The 22,593-nt window shown below is 36.5% G+C and overlaps 1 protein-coding gene across 1 annotated transcript in view; it reads left to right on the top strand.

Moving 5' to 3' along the window:
* PNOC (prepronociceptin) overlaps positions 1 to 22,593 on the top strand; it is a 53,467-nt gene that overhangs the window by 1,978 nt on the left and 28,896 nt on the right. Inside the window, exon 2 of the mRNA XM_012540067.3 lies at positions 20,115 to 20,265. Coding sequence (XP_012395521.1) covers positions 20,140 to 20,265 — 126 coding nt within the window. The 5' untranslated portion in view covers positions 20,115 to 20,139. The remainder of the gene's footprint in view (positions 1 to 20,114; positions 20,266 to 22,593) is intronic.

Raw genomic sequence — 22,593 nt, 5'->3', positions numbered from 1 at the left:
AACACTGGCCCTTGTCCTCCAGGAATTTACAATCTGGTTGGGAAAACAAAACGACCACAAGAGAAAGTTTTAAAATTATACAAGAAACTGTCTGAAAAATTTTGTGGGAGCAGCATGGGAAACTCCTGGTATGGGAACTCTCTCCACTAGGTTAGATCTTCTGTTATTGAGTCCATAAATCCCAGGGAGCTGACCTCCATGGTAGATAAATGAGTTGAACAGGAATACACAGCTCTAAGTATCAGCATTTGAATACAGGCTTTCCTGACTGAGCCATTTAAGTCAAATTGCTTCTAAACCAATACTTAATTAAGGGTTAGTAATATAATATAATATTTATATATATATATATAAATATAACTTGATCTAGGGCAGGGGTTAGGCAACTGTTGAACAAAGGGGGCCATTTGTTGTGGTATACATAGAAATATATGTATGTAGTTATTTAATATACATATGTGAGGAAACATATCTAAGTATATACTATATATATAGTATCTTTTAAAAATTTGATAAATTCATGGTTTCTTGTATTTTTATATTATTAAATTCACAGTAAGAAAGAGAATTTTATATGTATTCTTTGAACATAATTTTAGGTGCAGTTGATTACATTATGTATACATATATATAAATATATAATACATTTTTTATTTTGATTGAGAGGGGTAGGGATTTTTCCACCATCCTTACCTGTACCTTCTGAATATTTTTATTATTTTATCTATGTCAATTCATACAAGGATATAACACAATTAATTACCTCCAAGAGGCCCTTTTTATAATTTCTGAGGGTAGAATGCCTAGAAATTAGAGATAGGGAAGTCCCTAAAGGCGTGCTTCTAATATCCCATTAACTCATTAGTGCGATAAATTTATCAGATTAGCTAACTAGCACCTGGAAGGCAGCAGATTCTGACCCTGAGGGGAAGAGTCTGAGACAGAAGGGTTGGGTTGAAGTGAAAGGAGTAGACAGACAGCCACAAGTCTTGGGCTAGGGATTTCAAATGGGGATACCTGCTAAGAGAAGTGACCTAAACGGGGTGCTTGGGGAGATTATGTGCTTTTAGGCTAGGGAATTGGGAAAGAGAGACTTGAGAGCTTTAGACCTGGGTCCTGTTGGTCTCTAAACCTAGTGATTCATTGTTTGTCCTTGGTAAAGCTTGTCCCCTAATAAGATTAGCCCACACGAACAAATTCATTTGTCTATTTTGGTCAGAGGGATGCTTGCGTCTCACCTCTCAATGTTCAGAGCTGGCAGAGATCAGGGTGACTCCTGTGGGAGGCTTCCTGGAAGAGGTGGGGCATTCATTGAGCATTGTAGGATGGGTGTGGATTCTCTCATTTTCTTTTCTTGGATTCTTAATCTGGGGTCATGAATTTGTGTGTCTTAAAATAAGTATTTGCTTATTCCAAGGTAATTGTTTTTCTTTGTAATCCTATGTATTTTATTTTAAATATTTAAAAATGCTATTTTGATAAATGGTCCATAACTTCTCTAGGCTGTCATGGTCTTTGATAGAAAAAAAAAAAAGGGGAGGGGGAGGAGGTTAAAACCCCATATTTTACTTAATCAATGAATGAACAAGAAGCATTTATTAATTGCTTATTTTGTGTAGGCTCAATGATTGCCAGGTAACAAGCATTTATTGAGCAAAACCCTTTCTACTGTGTTCAGTGTGGGGAAGGAGGGAAAGGAGAAAGGGGGGAATAGAAAAAGAACAGAGTTTTTGCCTTTAAGAGATTTTACATCCTGATGAGAGAATTATCTTGTGTATTAAATCTACATTTAAAATATGTAGAGTATATGAAAAATAGCCTTAGAGAAGGCATTAGCAGCTGAGGGGAATTAACAGGTTCTGCAAGGAACTTTTCCTGACTCCCTCCAGCTGCTTATGCCCTCCCTCTCATACTATCTTGGATTCATGTTGTATGTGTTCTACATATTCTTATCCATCTCTCCATGCTGTCTCCCCTAGAAAGTATGTTCCTTGAAGGAAGGAAGGAGTTTCACTCTACATACCCAGAGCTTAGAGAATCACCCGGCATATAGTAGGAGCTTAAGAAGTGATTGTTATAGAGACAGCCAGATGGCAGGAAATAGAGTCCTGGGTCTGTAGTCAGGAAGACCTAATCTCAGACATTACTAAAGCAAGGCATTTAACTGCTATCTCCCTCAGTTTCCTCAATTATAAAATGGGGATAATAATAGTACCTACTTCTAAGGGTTTTTGTAAGGATCAGAAGAGATCATATTTATAAAGCCCTTAGTACAATGTCTGACAAGTAGGTATTTAATAAATGCTTGCTTCCCTGTTGATTATTGGATCATAATATAAGTAATGATTAACATGTAATTGGCATTTCCGAACCATTAGATGATGCAATGGATAGAGGAGCTGGGTCTGGAGCTAGGAAAACGTATCTTCCCGAATTCAAATCTGGCCTCATTCACTTACCATTTGGGAAACTAGACAAATCATTGAATTCTACCTCAGTTCCTCATCCGTAAAATGAACTGAAGAAGGAAATAGCAAACTACTTCAGTATCTTTGCCAAAAGCAAAACAAAACAAAAGCAAAAAATCAAATAGAGCTACAAAGAATCAGATAGCACTGAACAATAATTTTAGCATTTTTAGACTTATGAAATGATTTAAACATACACAGTCATTCAGTAAAGCAAAATGTAGATAAATGGGGGAAGTTGGTGATATTCAAGATAGCCTGGACATCAGTATCAGCAATGAAGGTATGAATAAACATCCTGTTTCTAGGATGGCAGACGTCACTGCTGCTGTGCTTTATCATTCATTTTTCTTCTCCTGTTCTTTTCCTCACCCCACTAGGATATGTAAAAGCAATTACCTTCTCCTTCAGGATATATTCCCAGATTTTTCTATTTCTCTCTCTCTTATGGTTTTTGCACTTACAGGTGGCACAGTGGATAAAATTTTGAATTGCAGTCAGCAAGGCTTTAATTCAAATCCAGTCTCACAGATTTACTAGCTGAATGATCCTGGGGAAGTCCCTCAACTGTATTTGCCTCAGTTTCTTCATCTATAAAATGGGGATAATAATGTCACCTACCTCTCAGGTCTGTTTTTGTGAGGATTATATCTGATTATATTTATAAAGTGTTTGTAAACCTTAAGGAACTCAATTTTTTGTAGTCATTACTGAAGCAAGGTATCTCCCTCAGTTATAAAATGGGGATAATAATAGTACCTACTTCCAATCCTTTCAATCTTGTATTGATTCAATAAACATCAATTAAGAACCCACAATGTACCAGACATTGCTAAGTAGTGGGGATTCAAAAAGAGGGAAAGACAGTTCCTGACCTCAAAGAGCTGATTATCTCTTGACAAGTCAAGTCAAATCAAATCAACAGACTCTTATTATAATTCATAATTTATCCATAATTGTAATAATTTAGCTTTTATTATATCTCAGGTATTGTGCCGAGGATTATAAATACAAATACAAGCAGACAGATAGACAATCCCTGCCTTCGAGGATGTAACGCTCTAAGGAGGGAAAGACAACCCATAAAAGGAAGAAAGTTGGGTGGGCCTCTGTCTTGTTCATCTCTGATTCCTTGGCACCTCAGCAGTTAACATGGCTTTTGCGTAGTATGGATTTTTTGTTGAATAGGAATGGGTCTCTTCTGCTCATGTGGAGACATATAACAGATAATAATGTAAATTATTTGCTACTAATATCTGGCCTGAATTATAGGAAAGTCTTGGCAAAACTGATCCTTTTGAATCAAATTCTCCAGTACTTGTGTCATCAATTCAAAAGAAATGTTGCCCCTAGTTTCCTTAAATATTGGCAGCTGTCAGTACCAAGCCCTGAGGGAGATAGAATCAACCAAGGGAGTTAGCTTTTTTTTTTTTGAGGAGCCTTCACATCCTTAACCACAATGTCCACACACAGTCCCTTTTCAGTTATCTAACTATTACTGGTTATCTAGTTATCCTGGTACATAATGAGTCTCCTGCCTTTATCAGATCTAGAAAATGGAACCACTTTGAGAGCCTCCCCTATCCTTGCATTGGCTTTCTAGTGACATAACTGAGTTTTTCTTCTGGGCAGAGAAAGAGGTAAAAAGAATCCCTTCAGACTGAGAAATATCTAAGAAAGCAAGAAATACTCTCACTTTTATAGATGAGGGAATTAAGGTAAATTGGAAGGGAAAGATTTGTCCATGGTCCCTTGGCCACCACAAAATTTCAGAATTGAATAGGACCTCAGAAGGTAGGAAGCTTAAATCATACTGAATCAAGAACATTTCTACAACATAATATCTAATAAATGCTTCTCCAGAATTTTCTTGAAGACGTTCACTGTGGGCGAATCCACCACTTATTGAGGCAACTCATTCCACTTTCAATTGGCTCTGATTTTTAGGAAGTTTTTCCTTACATTGAACACTTGATTTAAAAAAAAAAAAAAACCTCCATCAATTGTTCCTAGTTCTCAATCACCAAACATTTCTTAAGCACCCACTGTGTGCCAAACACTGGCTAAGACCCTCAGGATGCAAAGTCAAATTGATGTCTCTGCTCTCACGGAGCTACATAATAAAATACACACAAAGTAAATCTAAGGGAAAATGAAAGAGGTGAAGGGAGGGAGTGGGAGAAGGGAAGCTAAGAACATTCAGGAAAGATTTCACCCTAGAAGGTATCACTTGAGTAAAGTTTTGAAGGATATAAGGGATTTTAAGAGGTGAAGATGAGGAAGGAGTGCCTTCCAGATATGGAGGGTGGTCAGTACAGAAATCAGAGAGGAAATGTTACATATGAGAAAGAGCAAGACCATTTTGACTGAATAATAATATATAGAGGAGGAGAAGAATGTGGAATACAGTTGGAAGATGGGGCCAGGTTATAAAGAGATTTAAAAACTAAACCTGGGAACTTATAATTAATCATAACAGCAATAGGGAGACACTGTAGTTTATTGAGCAGAATAGTGATGTGGCCAGACATTTTAGGAAAATCACTTGAGTCACTTATATGGAGAGTGGGTTGAAAGGAGGGGAAAAAGAGAGTCTGAAGGCAAAGAGATGGCTTAGGCTTCTGCAGGAATATAGGCAAGAGATGTTGAGGGCCTGAAGTAGCATGGTGGTTGTATGAATAGAAAGAAGAGGATAGAAATGAGAAATGTTGTGGAGGTAGAAATGATAAAAAATTTAGCAAGTGATTACATATGTAGGGTTAAGAAAGAATGATGAATCAAAGACAGGCCGAGGTTATGAACCCAAAGAAACCTTTTTCAGGAGAGCCCTTCAAATGGCTGAAGATGGCAAATGGTCCTTTTAACTCTTCTTTTCTCCAGGTTAAGCTTCCCTAATACCCTTGACAAATCCTTCTCTGGCATGAACAAGCCTTTTATTAACCCACTTGCTCTATCCAACATCTTGGTGATGTGGGAATAGAGTTCAGGAAAGAAATTTGGGCTGGAAATCTTTTTTAAAACTTTTCCTTTTCAAAATATATGCATAGATGCTTTTCAACATTCACCCTTGCAAGATTTTGTGTTCCAAATTTTTTCTCCCTTCCTTAGATGACAAGTGATCCAATATAATTCTTCTATACATATTTCCAACAATTATCATGCTGCACAAGAAAAATCAGATCAAAAGGGGAAAAAACGATTAAAAAAACAAAAAGCAAGCAAACAAAAAAGGTGAAAATACTGTGTTGTGGTCTACATTTAGTCCCCAGAGTCCTCTCTCTGGACGCAGATGACTCTCCTCATCACAAGTTCATTGAAACTAGCCTGAATCACCTCATTGTTGAAAAGAGCCATGTCCATCAGAACTGATCATCATATAATTTTTTTGTTGCTGGTATATAAGGCTCTCTTGGTTTTACTCACTTCACTTAGCATCAGTTCATGTAAGTCTCTTCAGGCTTCTCTGAAATTATCCTGCTAATTATTTCTTAAACAACAATAATATTCCATAACATTCATATTCAGCCATTCTCCAATTGATGGGCATTCACTAGGTTTCCAGTTCCTTGCCACTATACAAAGAGCTGCCACAAACATTTTTGCATATGTGGGTCCCTTTCCCTTCTTTAATATCTCTTTGGGACTTAATCCCAGTAGAAACACTTCTGGATCAAAGGGTATGTACAATTTGATAACTTTTTGAGCATAATTCCATATTACTCTCTAGAATGGCTAGATCCGTTCACAACTCCATCAACCAAGTGTTAGTATCCCAGTTCTCTTATATCTCCTTCAACATTCATCATTATCTTTTCCTGTCATCTTATGGGCTGTCAATCTTAAAGTAATCTGTATAAAGGTCATATTTAAACCCATATGAATGAAATCATTCATAATATAGGTGAATGAAGTTCACCTATATTAGGTGAACTATGTAGATCACCTAAAACTAATGGAGAAAGAGAACAAAGCTTACAACAGAGTCTTAGGGGTACTCAGAACTAGGAGAAACTCAGGGATCTCTTAATTTCCTTCCTTCCCAACATCTTTCCTAAAATACGTTGCCAAAAACAGATGTCATCTAAACAGGGCAGAATTCTTTGAGATTATCATTCCCTTACTCTTGGATATTATTCCTCTCAGTGCAGCTCATTTTGATTATAGCTCATTTTGATATAGCACTTGAAACACTGGAGACATCCTTCCAAACGGTCATCAAACCATTAATGACAACTCCCTGAACCCAGTTCTCAACCTACCAAATTATATTATTATCTAGCCCCCAGCTTCTAAAACTGCAATTCATGACCACATATGGCATCTCATAACTGAATGTCAGCATTGCAAAATTATGACTTATTATCAATAAATATTTGATTTCATACCTATTTTTTACCTATCTATATAACTGGGGTCATGTAAAAATTTCTTGGGTAAAAAGGGATCACAAATGGAAAAAGCCCTGCCCATATTTGTCATCTTTCACCCAAGACTAATAGGAAAGATTTTTACCAAACTTTTTATCAAAATCTATATCAATAATAGATGTAAATGATGTAAACATCATTCTTCTAAACTACCAATTTAATAGCCTTGCCAAAATGAGAAATTAGTTATTTTGTCATATCATGCTTTTTGGTGAAGGCTTGATGATTCTTTTTACCCTTTATTTTTTTTTGCTGAGGCAATTGGAGTTAAGTGACTTGCCCAGGGTCACACAGCTAGAGAGTGTTAAGTGTCTGAGACCAGATTTGAAATCAGGTCCTCCTGACTTCAGGGTTGGTGCTCTTTCCACTGCCCCACCTAGCTGCTCCCTTGATGATTCTGTATGATTGACATTTTTCTATGTGTTTATTCAGAAAAAAAAACTCTTTATTAATCCATTCTGGAATTTGCCAAAAATGAAAATCAAACTTACTGACCTATAGTTAATAGATTCTACCTTATTCCTTTTCTAAAGAAACTGATATGTTTGCATTTTTCCAAACTTCAGTCCTGCTTCCATTCTTCTCTGTTTTTCAGTTATCACTGTCGGTGTTTCTGCCATCACATTTTTCCAATTCTTTCAAAATAAGAAGATGTAGTTCAGTTGGACTAGTGATCTGAGCTCAGTAGCAGTGGCTGAGTACCCTGTTATGATGGGAGATGAAGGGAACAAGCATTTATTAAGTACCTACTGTTTGCCAGGAACTGTGCTCAGTGTTCTTCAAATATTATCTCTTTTGATCTTCACAATCCTGACAAGCAGGTACTATTATTAGCCACACTTTGCAGACAGAGATTGCCCAAGGTCACACAGCTAGTAAATAATGTCTGAGGCCAAATTTGAACTTTGGTCTTCCTGGCTCTGAGCCCAGAATTCTCCCTACTGTACCAAACAGGTGCCATTTATTAATCTCCTTAGCATTACTACTCAGACTCCTTACACGAGCATCACCTTCCTATTTGTCCCTTTGGTTCTGTCCTTTCCACTTGAAGGTCATTCTCCTTGGAAGAGAGAGAAGCCAATTCGAGTGGACTAGGTTTGCCCTCATTTTGCAGCGTTATCATTACTCCATCTCACTCTGACCTACCCCTTCTTGGATCATCCTCTTTTCCTCTCTGTAATTTTAAGAAATCCACTTTGTTTGCCTTTGGCTTCTCTCAGCAGCCCCAGGTCATTCTGAGTTTTACCGATACTGACTCCAATATTAAACGACCACATCATGCTCTTGCATCCCTGTGGACTTTATTTCCATCTTCTATATGTGTTTTTTTAATCTAAGTGGACAGCCTCTACAAAGGTACAGAGACAGGATTCAGTTCAGAGAATAGTGTGTAAAGGGAATAATGTGAAATAAGCCTGGAAGGATAGGCTGAGGAACTAAAAGCAAATCATTAAGGACTTTTTAAAATCTTTAATAGTGTTTTATTTTACCAAATACATGCAAGGATAATTTTCAACATTCACCTTTGCAAAACCTTGTGTTCCAAATTTTTCTCCCTCCCAAAGACAGCAAGCAATCTAATATAGGTTAAACATGTGTCACGAAGCATTTTAAAGGCTAAGCTGAAGGGTTTGTATTTTATTCTAGTACAAAGAGAAGTCATTAAAGGTTTCCTGAGTGGCAAAATGATGATCAGACCCACTTAAGGAAGATTATTTGTGCAGCTGTGTAAAGGATGGATTGAAGAGGGAAGAGACTAGATGATGGAGAGGCCTGGGGAAGGGGTCCCTGCGAAGCTGCTGCAGTAGTCAGACAGGTGCTGAAACTCTAACAAAGCATAGGAGTGGAAAAAAGGTGCTAGATGGAAGATAGGGATGCTGTGAAGGTAGAATGGACAGAACAAGATAGCTGATTGAATGTGATGGGAGAAGGGTAAAGGGAGGGGAGGGACAGAGAGCTAGAGAGAGAGAAGAGATAAGGAGGATGCTTGAGTTATAAATCTGGGTGATAGAAATATTGGTGGTACCCTCAACAGGAATAAGGGAGGGAGGAGGACAAGAAGGAAAAGAGGAGGAGGAGGAGGAGGAAAAGGAAGAAGAGGAGGAAGAAATAAGGAAGAGAAGGACAAGGAGGAAGAAAAGGAGAAAGAGGAGGGGAAGAAAAGGAGGAGGAGGAGGAGAGGAGGTTAAGAGGAAAACAGAATGAGTTCTATTTTGAAAATATTCATAGAACATCCAGTTGAAGATTTTCAACAAGTAGCTAGTAATGTAGGCCTGGGGTTTAGGGCAGAGATTAGAGAGGTTTGGGAGTTTTTTGAGAGGGGAGGAGTGATATGAGTTTTTTGACACCATGGAAAGTTCTTTCTTTTTACGTTCCTAAAGAAGGAAAACCCCTCTTCCTAGATTCTTTCTTTTTCTTAAATTTATAGTTTTATAAACAGAGGGAATTTCTAATGAAGAAATGCCCTCCACAGATGCACAGGAGATCCCTGTCCTGTGTAACGTAGTTGAGAGAATTGCTTGAGTAGCTGAAAAAGTGAAATGATTTATCCAAGTTGACAAAGTTGGTATATATCAGGTAGGACTTGAAACCAGGTCTTTCTGATAGCTCTTCTACCTACCACATCATGTTAGCACTAAAATTAAAAAGATAATAATAATATTTGGCATTTATATAATACTTTAAAGTCTGCAAAACACTTTGAATGGATACCATGGCTAGAACATAGGACTTGGATTCAGAAGGTCCTGAGTTTGAATTCTGTCTCAGGCATTTATTAGGTCTGTGACTCTAAATCATTTACTTCTGTCTGCCTCAGTCTCTATAAAATAAGAATAATAATAATAATAGCATCTGCTTTACAGGATTATTATAAGGATCAAATGAAATAATACATGTAAAACACTTTGCAAAGAGCTATCTAAATGTTATTATCACCATCATTTCATTTGATATTGCAGATATTATCATCTCTATTTTATAGACCAGGAAACTGAGGCTCAGGAATATTAAATGAATTGCACACATAATTTCATTAGCCACTAGTAAACACAATGCTAGTAGGTACCAAATGGAAATTAACCCTAAGTTTTCCTGATTCTAGTATAACATTTTATCGAGTACACTATGTCAAGGTATAGACATCCACAAGCTTAGCAAGAGTGAAAGAAGGGGAAAGAGAGGATGTGTATAAATGGAAGAGTATTTGGAAATCAAACAATGACAACAAAAAAACAGGAGCAGCATCATTGTAAAAGTAAATTATAGATCCTTTGGACACATTGAAAACTCCATGAAATCATAAAATTGGAAACTGGGAAAGATGTTCACAATAATCTCATCCATTTTAATTATTCTACCAATGCAGAATGCCAGACTCAGAAAGGTTAAGTGATTTGTCATGGATATAGATGATGCTTTTCCAATATCCAATTATGAAACGGGAAAGGAAAAGTTATAATGAGGACCTTCATACATAAACATCTGCTGATGGTCTCATCCTATTGATGGCAGAGCATGAGACAAATTCTTGTCCTGCCTCACCTTGACTTGCCTATGGTTTCATCATTCATAAAGCAGTGATAGTAAGATAAGAACTGCTTGAACTCAGGTCAGCATGGGACCTGGGAAAGCAGAACTTTGGGAGAAAGTGACCCTGTCATCTTGAAGCTCCTAGCACTAAAGGAAAGGGATGCTGAGGAGGGTTAGACATGTACTTTCCCTCAGAACTTCAGAGCTAGAGACTTTCCAGGCCAATAAATGCTTGAAAAATAGAATTTCCCTCTACCACACCCCTGACAAGTAATCATCCAATCTTTGCTTGAAGACTTCTAGTAAAAGGAAACCCATCATCTCCCAGAGCAGTCTATAGCATTTTTGATTACACTAACAGGAAGTTTTTCCTAACCACCCAGTCTAAATTTGTTATATTGCTGTCCAAGTCATTTTTCAGCCATGTCCAACTCTTCGTTATCCTATTTTGGGGTTCCCTTGTTGAAGATTTTGGAATGGTTTTCCATTTCCCTCTGCAGCTCATTTTATAGATGAACATAGTTAAGTGATATGCCCAAGGTCACACAACTAGTAAGTGTCTGAAGCTAGATTTGAACTCAGGAAGATGACTATTCCTGAGCTTAGGCCCAGCACTCTATCTACTGTACCATCTAATTGCCTCAAGTTTAAATTTTCCTCTTGACAACTTCTATCCTTGCTCCGAGCCAAACAAAACAAGTTTACTTATCTTTCTATGTAACAACTCTCCAGATACTGGAAAACAGCCACAAGGTACCCTCCTGAATCTTTTCTTCTCCAGCATAAACACCCTTGTTCTTTCATTCAGTCCTCATATGGCATCTTCTTCTAGAAATGCTCCAGCGGCCTGTGTCATTAGTAAAATGTAATATTCAAATGCGAATGCAGTGATGTAGATATGCCCTGAGAAGGTAAGAATATGGTAGAATTATCAGCTCACTAGTACACTCTGGACACTACGTCTCTTTTAGTGTAGTTTAGGGAAAGTACTAGATTTCTTGGCTGGCATTTCTCACTGCCAATTTTGAGTTTACAGTCAATTAATTCCCTCAGATATTTTTTATGCCTCCCATTACCTATCCACACTTCCTTTACCTGTACTTCTGGTTTAGATTTTTTTTTTAATCCAGTCACAGAACTCCGAATGTAGGGCTTTTTACTGAATTCATTCCATTGTTCTAGAACAAGATCCTAAACCTGAGGTCCATTAAATTTTTTAAGTGTAATAATTGCATTTTAATATAATTGTTTAGTTTTTAATCTGGTATATTTTATTTTATGCATTTAACATTATTCTGAGAAATGACCCATATGCTTTATCAGACCACCACAAGGATCCATGACTCAAAAAAGGTTAAGACCCTGTGTTTGAAACTCCTAATCTCTTGAATCATGGATTTTATCACCTAAGAGGCCTCCAAGTGCTGAGTAATTTGAAGTTTGACAACTATTTCATCTATGTTTTCATCCAATGATCATAATATTGGACAAAGCATGTATCCTTAAGGCACTCTACTAGTCATTCCAAGTTGACATTGAGCCATTAATGATAACTCTTTGTCATGATTCATTAAACCAACTCCAAATTCATTTAACTATACTATCATTTGGCCTGTATCCCTCCTTCTTATCAATAAGCACGTCCCTAAAGGTTTTTTTATATGCTTGCTTAAAATTTAAGCATACCATTTCTATAATATTCCCTTGATTTGCTAATCTAACAAATCAGTTGAAAAAGAAAAATATTAGTATGACATGACCTGTTCTTCACAAAGACATACCAGTTTTCAGAAATAACCCATTCCTATGTAACTACTCACAAAACAGCCCACACAAGACAAGTTCTATACTTTTGCAGAAAGAGAAGTGATGTTCACTGGTCCAAAAGTTATAGAAGATTCAGCCCTCTTCCTTTTTTGAAAACTGGGGAGACATTTGTATTTCCTTAGGTCAGCAACACTTCTCTCATTCTTCAAAACCTTTCAATAGCCACCAAGAGTTCAGCGACCCCATATGGCCCTTCTTTAGGTACTATAGAATTTCTTTGAACCCCTATTGCCTTCAATGTATCACAAACATAGAAAATAAAAACCTTAGTTGTTCTTAATCTTCACTTCCAGTCTCAACTCATTCTGGGATTTATAATTCCTGACACTATTCTGCTAAGAGCATGTTATTCTTCTGTATTTGTCTCAGTTACTTGCTTTTGGTTTCATCTTCTATACAAGTCTCTGCTTTTTAATTTGAGTGTGTTGATAAGTTCTCTGTGTAGCCACACTGGTCTTAAACACTATCCTTTTTTTGCCTCCATATCAGAATAATTTTCTAAAATTTTCAGAACTTCTTTCTTGAGAGCTTCCCAACTCTTAGGATCATTTTTCCTTTCAAAAATATTATTTCACTAAACCTATATTTTCTTTGAATCCTTTAAAATTTGCTCTCCCAGAGCTTAGTGCAAATGTCAGAATCTGTTCATCTTTCCTCTTCTCTTCTATCATTAATGCCTACAAAGACATTTATGTCTCTCACATCCTTAAAAACCCTCAATTAAGTATCCTTACTCATCCCCACTAGCTATTATTCAATATCTTTCCTTCTCTTTTTGGCTAAACTCTTTGAGAAAGTCATCTATACCAGATTTGTGTTTCTTTCTGATCTTATCATTCAACTGAAATTGTTCTCTCCAAAGTCACCAACAGTGTGCCTTTTTAAAAAAACACCCAAAATTTATCGAGAATATTTTAACCAATATGAAATGCTTATGATGACTATTGCTTCATAATATAGTTTGTAGTCTGCATATAGTATTTCTCCTTCATTCCTAATTTTATTTTTTCATTATTTCCCTTGATATTCTAGGTTTTTTATTTCTCCAAAGAATTTTATTATTATTTTATCTAATTTTGTGAGGGATTCCTTTGACAACGTGAATGATATAACATTAAAATTATAAATTAACTTTGATAATATAGCCATTTTGATTATATTGGCACAGTCCAGCCCTTACTATTGAATATTTCTTGTACTTAATTGTTCTTTATTTCTTTAAGGAACACTTTGTCATTGAATCTAAAATCCTAAAAAAACTATGTTTTTCACCGTTCATTTTCTTTTACATAATTATTAATACTTTTTATGATTTTTTTCTTTGACTAGCTCATTATTGAGGATTTTATTGTTAAATACCCACTTCTCTATTTGAGTCTGTCTTCCTTTTGTGATGATCCTGAAGTAATGACCATTTTTTTTCTGCATTATGACTTGTAAAGCATGTGTTTACTATTTCTGCTTCTTTTGCATTTATTTATAATATCATTGTGCCCTAATACATGATCAATATTTATGTTTATGTTTAAAAGATATTATGTCTTTTAGCTCTAGTTTCTCCAGCAATTTATTCAATTCCATGTTTTCTACGTTGTTTATCTCACTGTTGGATTTTCTAACATTAGAATTATCAACATCTTCTGCTATTATTGTACAACTGTCTATATCTTCTTCTCCTTCATTCAATTTTCCTTTAGTAGTTTAGATGCTACAGTTTTTGGATCATTATGTTTTAATATTGAAATTGATTTGTGGTATACTGGCTCCTTTTAGAATAATAGTTGTCTTGCTCGTCTCTGTGCAATTAATTTCTGGTTTTGCTTTGTTTGATTCTAAACATTGCTTTTTGTTGGAGATTTACCTGACAGAATCAGTATTTTTTCCAGCTCCTCATTTTAATTCTGTGGAGAGAGTGGGCAGAATTGAGGACTGTTGTTACCACAGAGTGTATGAATGAAGGCAGAGACAGTGTGGACTCTTGTAGCAATGAGGGAAAAATCATTGACTGCATCTCAGAGCAGAAGCTTCCCTGCCAGAATCTGGGGAAATAGTAATAGAGAGGATGCTAAATGAGCATCATTAGGGTTGTTAGAAATTAAAAATTAGGGAATAATCTCGTTTGTTACTAATTCATTAGAATATAATCTCATTAGACTTGGGGATGTTTTAACTTTTGGGAACTTCTTATGCATAATTTTTATGATCAAGAGTTTTGAGACTTCATGACAATCAGAGAAAATGTCTAGTTTTCCATCTTTTTGTTCATGCAATGACCAATAATCGCTTAATTGACAGATCTAATGGGCTTTTTCATTCCTCACCTTTCTTAATCTTCGGCAGCATTCAACATTGTTGAGAATATTCTGCTCATAGATACTCTCTCCTCTAAATATTGTTGTGATATTGTTTTCTTTTGCTCTTCTTCAACAACCAATTTCTTTTTGTTTGTTAAAATAGCTAATTCCCCTTGTTGTTTTCTCCACCTTTTGAAGTGTAGACCTCTTTTGGGCTTCCCTCCCAAATTGCATCCATCAGTTTGGGTCCTTGGAAGATTACTTCCTTAAATTCAAGGTACTCTGGGGGTCTGCATTTCTAAATCCCTAGCTCATGAGTTCCTACCAATCTATTAACTTTTCATCAATCAGCCAGAGAACAAAATCACCTCAAAGAAAAGGTATTTACTAAAATGACCCAGTGAGAAACAGGACATCCACCCCTAAAAAGTCAGGGTTCATTTTTCCACAAATGCACAGAGCATCATCAGGGAAAATAGACATCCCAAGAGTTCACAAATAAAAAAACACATATATAGGGAAATATGTGGCCAAGGCAACTTTATATCCAGCTCTACCAGTATCTGGCCACAAAGGTCATATAAAAGAGCTATTAAAAATTTAAAAATTAAATAACTCTAACTCTTACTCTCAAGAATTATAAAAGGCAAAAATAATTATCGTAACCTACAGAAAATGAGCTATCTTTCATTGTTTGCCAATATGTGTAATGTATTATAAAGTATATATTGGTCTCACTTTCTCCAACAGTAAAGAAAGGCAAGAAAAAGGATCTCTGAATATTTGAAACTATATAATAGACAAAGGACTTTTTCTAATAAAAAGTCCTATCCAGGAGGAAAAGTGGTTTTTATGTTTCCAAGAATGATGTACGTCCATATATTTCAGTAAGAGAAAGATCATCCAGTAGTGATCAGAGGAAGAGTGAAGCAGTGGTGATTCTTTGATGAGTGACAATGAGCCAACTATTTGGTGACCTGACATAAAATAACTTAAGATGTCTGCTATATTCTGAAAAGCAATAGAGAACTGATGCCCACTTCTGTTGATTCATGTGGGGACCAAGAATATCACCCCAAAAAATGGATATCCTGGATGATTTCAAGTCTCCAGGCTCAAATGAATTACCTCTGAGGGTACTGAAAGAACTGGCAGATTCAATGGCTGGGCCACTATCAAGAATTGGAGAATGAATGAAAGAGATTGTTCTGATTTCCCCTTCCAAAAAAGGGATGATAGAAATTAGATTTTATAATCTAAAAGTCAGGAAGCTTGACTGTTACCTGTCAAAAATTATACAAGGTTTTTAATCAAAGGCCCAATTAATGAATGTCTAATGATAATAAAGCATGAATTTGTCAAGAGTAGATTATGCCAAACTAATTTTATTTTATTTTTGTGATGGGTTTACTAAACCAGAAAAACAAGGGAATGTTATCAATAAACTTTACCAAGATTTTAGCTAAGCATTTAATAAAGCACCTCCTCTATTCCTGTGGATAAGCCAGAGAGGTGAGGACCATTCTATAGTAAATCTAAGTATATTCAGAAATAATTAAGTAGCTGGACTAAAAAAAAAAAGCAATTATTACTTCCATGACAACTTAGAAAGAGATCTCTAAGGCATTTATTCTTGGCCCTATACTGTTTAACACTTTTATAAATGACTTGGATAAAACTATATGTGGCTTGCTTATCAAAATTACAGTTGACATAGAATAAGATAACTAACACACAAGATGACAAGTTCAGCATTCGAAAAATCTTCACAGATTAGAATATTAGTCTTATTGTATTAATATAAAAATTAATAGGGATAAATATAATCACACTTGGATTAAAAAAGTCAACTTCCCAAGTACAAGATGGAAAAGACATGAATAATGGCAATTTGTCTGAAAAATATGTGGGGCTTTCAGAGGGCTAAAAACTCAATCTGCATCAATAGTGTAGTATGGCAGCCAAAAACAAAAGTTAATGTGATAATCAAAGGCTGTAACAAGACAGGAAGAGTGTTCAGGACATTGCTTGGAAAGCATCCAGGAGATTCCAACCAGGGGGGCAAAAGGTATCAAGCTAATGCCATATTGAAGAGCTGTTAAAAGAATTGGACTTATTAAAGGTGGAGAAGATAAGATTTATAAGGATCATGATAGGTGCTATCAAGTATTTGAAAGGCCGTCCATCTACAAGAGCAATTAGACTTGTCTTGCTTGTTTGGCCCCACAAGTAGAAATAAATCATTCAACAAGTATTCATTGAGTACCTACTATGTGATAGAGATAAAAAAAATACAAGAAAGAAGAAGAAAGGAAGGAAGGAAGGAAGGATGAAGGATGGAGGGAAAGAGGGAGAGAGAGTAAGGAATAGAGGGAGGGAGAAAAGAAGAGAGAAAAGAAGGAAGAAAGGAAGTGAGGAGGGAAAAGAAAGAAAGAAAGAAAGAAAGAAAGAAAGAAAGAAAGAAAGAAAGAAAGAAAGAAAGAAAGAAAGAAAGAAAGTATCCCGTCTTTCAAGGACTTTCCATTGTGTCAGGGAAGACAGGATAGACTGTTTGACTAAGCAATAACTATTAATAAAGCATTTACTATGCCTTAAATGGCTTAACACTATGTTAAGCCTTAGGAATACAAATACAGAAAACAAGAAAGACAATCCCTTCCCCACCCTCAAAGAACTTCCATTTTCATGATGGGAAGAAAACACATAAAAGGGAATTAAAAGGGAAATGCAGGAGGGAATGCAAGGTGAAGTCCAGAGAGTCAAAAGTTGTGTCACCCAAAATGAACAAAACTGGGGCAGCAGGCAAGGGAATGTAACAAGGCAACTAGGGAATGACGGAGAAGTCTGGAGAGTGGAAGTTGCAGAGAGACAGAATTTGAAGCAACATAAGAAGAAGCATCCTGTTAGTTGAAAGCTATTCCAAAAAGAAATAGACTGCCTTGTGGGGCAGAGGGGTGCGGTATTGGCTTCCTCCCTCACCAGAGACCCTTAAGCCAAGAAGGGACAAAAAAATGATCATACTGATGCATTGTCAAGAATAGATTCATTTATATATGGGCTGGACTAGATGGACTCTGAGGGCCCTTCTAATTCTGAAGGTCTGCTCCTTTCCAATGGGCTTGAGCAGGGAAGTCTCTGGTGAGCTCATATCTTAAAAGAACATTTGTAAAAGAGGAGACAAGGGCATCTAACCAAGGACAAATACTAAACAACGTCATCAACCAGTCAGAATAGTGTCTGGCATGAGTCCAGAATGAAATGAGGTTTATGAGTGAGGGAAAAGACAACAGAAAAGGCCGTGTTCTGGGCCAAGAAAGGATAGAAATGTAAAGAAATACAGAAAGACTTCTATGAAAAAATGAAAAAGGCAGAATTAGAAGAATGAGGACAAGTTGAATGAGAATGAATAAAGAATCCTGAGAAAGTGATTGAAAAAATTCTGATACTTTATATATTTAAATTAAATAACTTAAATATAAAAAATTAGCTCTTGTGCCAATGTTCAATAATTAGATTTTAATTAAATATCTATTATACTTTAAAAGGAAGGATTAAGTTTACTTTTTGAGGAAGACGGTATAATGTAAACCGATGACAAAAATAAGGTAAAACTATGCCATTTCTATCTTGTTTTGTTTTCCTACATAAGAGGAGTTATCTCCAGGCTGAAAAGAGGATGCCAAAATCCACAAAAAGGGAATTGAAGCTCAAGAGGAGGTATCATGATGCAATAGAGAAAGTGTGGGTTTTGAAACCAAAAGATCTGGGTTCAAATCCTAATACCTTATAACTTTTAGCAGGGGCAGCTACTTGGCATAGTGGATAGAAAGCTGGCTGTAGAGTCAGGAGGATGTGAGTACAAATCAAGACTCAGACATTTTAACTCCTTGTGTGATCCTGGGCAAGTCACTTAATCCTGTTCGCCTCAGTTTCCTCATCTGTTAAATGAGCACCTGAGGAGGAACTAAGTTCAATTCCAGATACTTGCTAGCTGTGTGACTCTGGGCAAGTCACTTAACCCTGTTTGCCTCAGTTTCTTCATCTGTAAAAAGAGCCACAGAAGGAAATGGCAAAGCACTCCAGAGTCTTTGCCAAGAAAACCCCCAAAGGGAACACAGAAAGTTGGACATCACTCAATAACAACAAACCTTTATCAACTCACTTAATCTGTCTAGCTTCAATATCCCTATCTGTAGAACGAGGGAAGTGAATTAGATGACCTCAGAGGTTCCTTCCAGCTCTGAATCTGTGAGCTATAAATCTGTTATATGGGCTTGCTTGGGGAAGTTCTGTATAAAAGACATTTATTATTATTATTGGGTGGCACGTTAGACTAGATCTAGCTAAGGTTGCGTCCTTTAATTATGGAATTGCTGATTCTATGATTAAGCACCAGAATAATGAGATGTTGTTCTTTCCTACATGAAAATGACTATACCATGCTCTAGATTCTTTTCCAAGTAGTGATAAATTAGAACTGGCTCATTCAAATGCTCTTTTCCTGATTTCTCTCTATAATTCAAGATTGTCCAGGATTAAGAATCTGCTATAGATTGTGACCTAAGAAGGAGGGGTGTGTGTGTGTGTGTGTGTTGTGTGTGTGTTTGCATGCTGGCTCTAAGAGGCTCACAGTTCTGTGTGGGGATGAAACACCTAATTTTGATTCTAGTTCTTGCATATTTTAACCGCTTCTCTAACCAATCTAGCTTTATCTTGAAATAACACTAATGGAATTAACTCTAATAATTTCCATCAGCATGAAAGATTGTCAAGTTGGATCTAAAACAATTATACTGGGCACTTTTCAAAATCCTTTTGAAAAGAGAATCTGAACAGCTCTTTCAGTTCCTTCTTCTTCCAAAGCATTTTTATAAGCTGAAGCTAACTTATACTGACTAAGGAGCCAACTGTTAAATTATCCATGTGAGCATTTATACATCAGAAATTAGCTAGCACCACAGATCAGGATTTGATTGTTTTGTTAACTATCTAAAGTCTAGACAATGTTGGCAAAAATAATGTAATATAAATAATGTAGATTAAATGTAAGATTATATTTAATGTATATTACATTTAAAAGTGTATTATGGTTTTCAGAGAGCCACTTGTTAAACATTTGCCAGCACAAACCTACATTTCACCTTGCCTTTCCTATGTGTTAAGAATCCTTGGTCCAAAATCCAATGGACTTGGGAAGGAAAATGCCATCTATAGCCAGATAGAAAACTATGAAGACTGGATAAAGACTGAAGCATAGTATTTTCACCTTTTTTGTTTGTTCATTTTCTTTTTCTTTTTCCCCCTTCTGGTCTGGTTTTTCTTGTACAACATAATATGGAAAAATATTTAAAAGGATTGTACATATTTAATTATATCAGATTACTTAATGCCTTGGGAAGGGGGAGAAAAAATCAGAACACAAAGTCTTACAAATATAAATGTTCAAAATTATCTTTACATGTCTTTGGAAAAATAAAATACTATAAATGCAAAAAAAAAAAAAAAAAAAAAAAGAATCCCTAGCCCAGATGCTCTCTCCACTAATCTATCCTACCTTTGTCTTTCAGTGGTTCCTCTCCTGCCTCCAACATCATGAGAACCTTGTTCTATGACCTTCTGTTGCTGGGTCTCTTCTCCAACGTTTTCAGTGACTGTCAGAAGGATTGTTTGACATGCAGAGAGAAGCTTCACCCGTCCAGGGACAGCTTCAATGTTGATGTAAGCAAGATCACACCTAGGTATTCTTGAACCCCTGAAAACAACACTATGCTCCTTTATCTTGAATTCTCCCAGTTTCGAGTTTCCCTCAACCTGTGACCCTGGAGGGTGGGCCAGAGGAGATACCTTTAATGTGCAAGTACATATGTGATATTAGAATATTTTCATAGTTTTTTTTTTAATCATGATTAACCTCCTCAAATCTTGGCTCTTCAGTTTAATGTAAAAAATTAATTTTGACAAAGTTAATTTTTATAGTAATTCCTTTGTCAATTGATCCTACCAAATAACAAACAGGAAATTTGCTCCTCTCCTGGAATTATAGTGTAATTTTAATTGATTCAGTTTAATGAATATTATTAAGCACTTAATAGATGGAAGACCCTATGCTAAACCCTAGGAAGAAAAAATTGATTTGGGTCCAATTCTTGCTTTCTGGGAGCTTACCATTTTACAAAGGTGAAAAAGGCAGGTATGAAGATAAAAATGGTGTAGATTAAGATATGGCATGTGTGTGCTGTAGGGCAGCTAAGTGCCCAATGGATAGAGTTTTGAGTATGGAGTCAGGAGGATTTATCTTTATAAATTCAGACATGTACTAGCTGTGTGACCCTGGGCAAGTCACTTAACCCTGCTTCCCTCAGTTTTCTCATCTGTAAAATGAGCTGGAGAAGCTCAACTCTTTTTGCCCAGAAAACTCCAAATGGAGTCATAAAGAGTCAGACATGATTGAAATGACTAAGCACCCCAAAATATGTACTATAGGAACAAAGAAAATGTAACAATAAGGAATATATTAATTCCAGATAAGAGAATCAGGGACTTCTTCAGGGAGTATTGTAGGATCATTGATGGAAAGCTAGAAAGGACCTAAGAGGTCACCCAGTCCAACTCTTTCCTTTTCCAGATGTGGACTGAAGGACCAGCCAGAGGTTAAGCCCAAGGTCATACAGACACTAACCCCCAGAGCTGGGATCTCTGACTCCAGACCTAGCATTCTTTCCAGTGTACCATGCCATCTCCCGCTTCTCACATCTCAAACTTCTCTAATTTTTTAAACACTCACACTTTTAAATATGTAATCTTAATTAATAAGCAACTGAGTGGTACAGTAGACAGAGCATTGGACTTGAAGTCAGGAGGACTTGAATTCAAATTTCACCTCAGATACTTCTTCTTTGTGTGGCCATGAACCAATCATTTACCTTCTGTTTACCTCAGTTTTCTCCTCTGTAAAATGGGGATCATAACAGGGTTGCTGTGAAGATTAAATGAGATTACACACCCACCCAATCTGTAATATATACAGAAAATAAACACAGCATTGACATTCAGTTCTGCCCTCCTTCCTGTCCGGCCAGCCTCCCCATGTTGCTCTGACCCTTGCTCTCCATTTAAGACCTCTGGACAGCGTAGAAGTCAGCTGTGTAGAGATGCTGTTGCCATGGCCCAGAAGGGCACAACCTCTAGTCCCTCAAGGAGTTAATGCATCAAATGTGTAATCAGAACCACCCACACTGTTGACCCTTGTCTTAACCAGCTGGCTGACAGACAACAGGGCCAAATAACACATTAGGCATAATTGAAAGGGATACTTGGGTCTAGTTTGGGGGTATTATGAAAGGACAGAGCCAGCCTCAGGTGCTTGGATTTCCCCCCACATTTGGAAAGCTTCCTCTCTCCAAAATAGCCCCTCAGGGATCTAGCTAGTGGCAAAGCCAAGTAACTTCAGTTTTTATTCTGGGCAGTCCACTGGCCCCCAAAGCATGTCCTCCTGCCAAGTCTCAGCTTGTTTTCCTTTTCAAGCTCCCACGCCCTGAAGGAATCACTAACACATACTCTTTTTTTTAAATTTTAATAGTATTTTTTTTCAATTACATGTAAAGATAGTTTTCAATATTCATTTTTGTAAGATTTTTAGTTCCAATTTTTTTTTCTTTCTACCTCTTTTACCTCCCCTCCTCCCCAAGACAGCAAACAATCTACTATAGGTTATACATGTACAAATCATTTTAAACATATTTCCATGTCAGTTATGTTATAAAAGAAAAATCAAAACAAAAGGGAAAAATCACAAGAAAGAAAAAACAAAACAAAACAAATGGTGAAAATAGTTTGCATTCAACGTCCATATTCTTTCTCTGGATAGTACATACTCTTGAAGGGCCCTGATAAAATCATGATAGAAGCATGATAGAAGGCCTTTATCATCTGAAAGTCTCACATGGGGTCATGAAGTTGGTCACAAAGAGTTGTACCTGACCTGAAATGACAACAACAAAAATTATCTTGTGTTCTCAATCAACCTTCGTTTTCCTCTGGGGACTT

Source organism: Sarcophilus harrisii, chromosome 2 (assembly GCF_902635505.1).
Source record: "Sarcophilus harrisii chromosome 2, mSarHar1.11, whole genome shotgun sequence".
In the NCBI taxonomy this organism is placed as follows: Eukaryota; Metazoa; Chordata; class Mammalia; order Dasyuromorphia; family Dasyuridae; genus Sarcophilus; species Sarcophilus harrisii.
The sequence above is the reverse complement of the archived record's forward strand: the minus strand, read 5'-3'. Positions and strand labels throughout refer to the sequence as shown.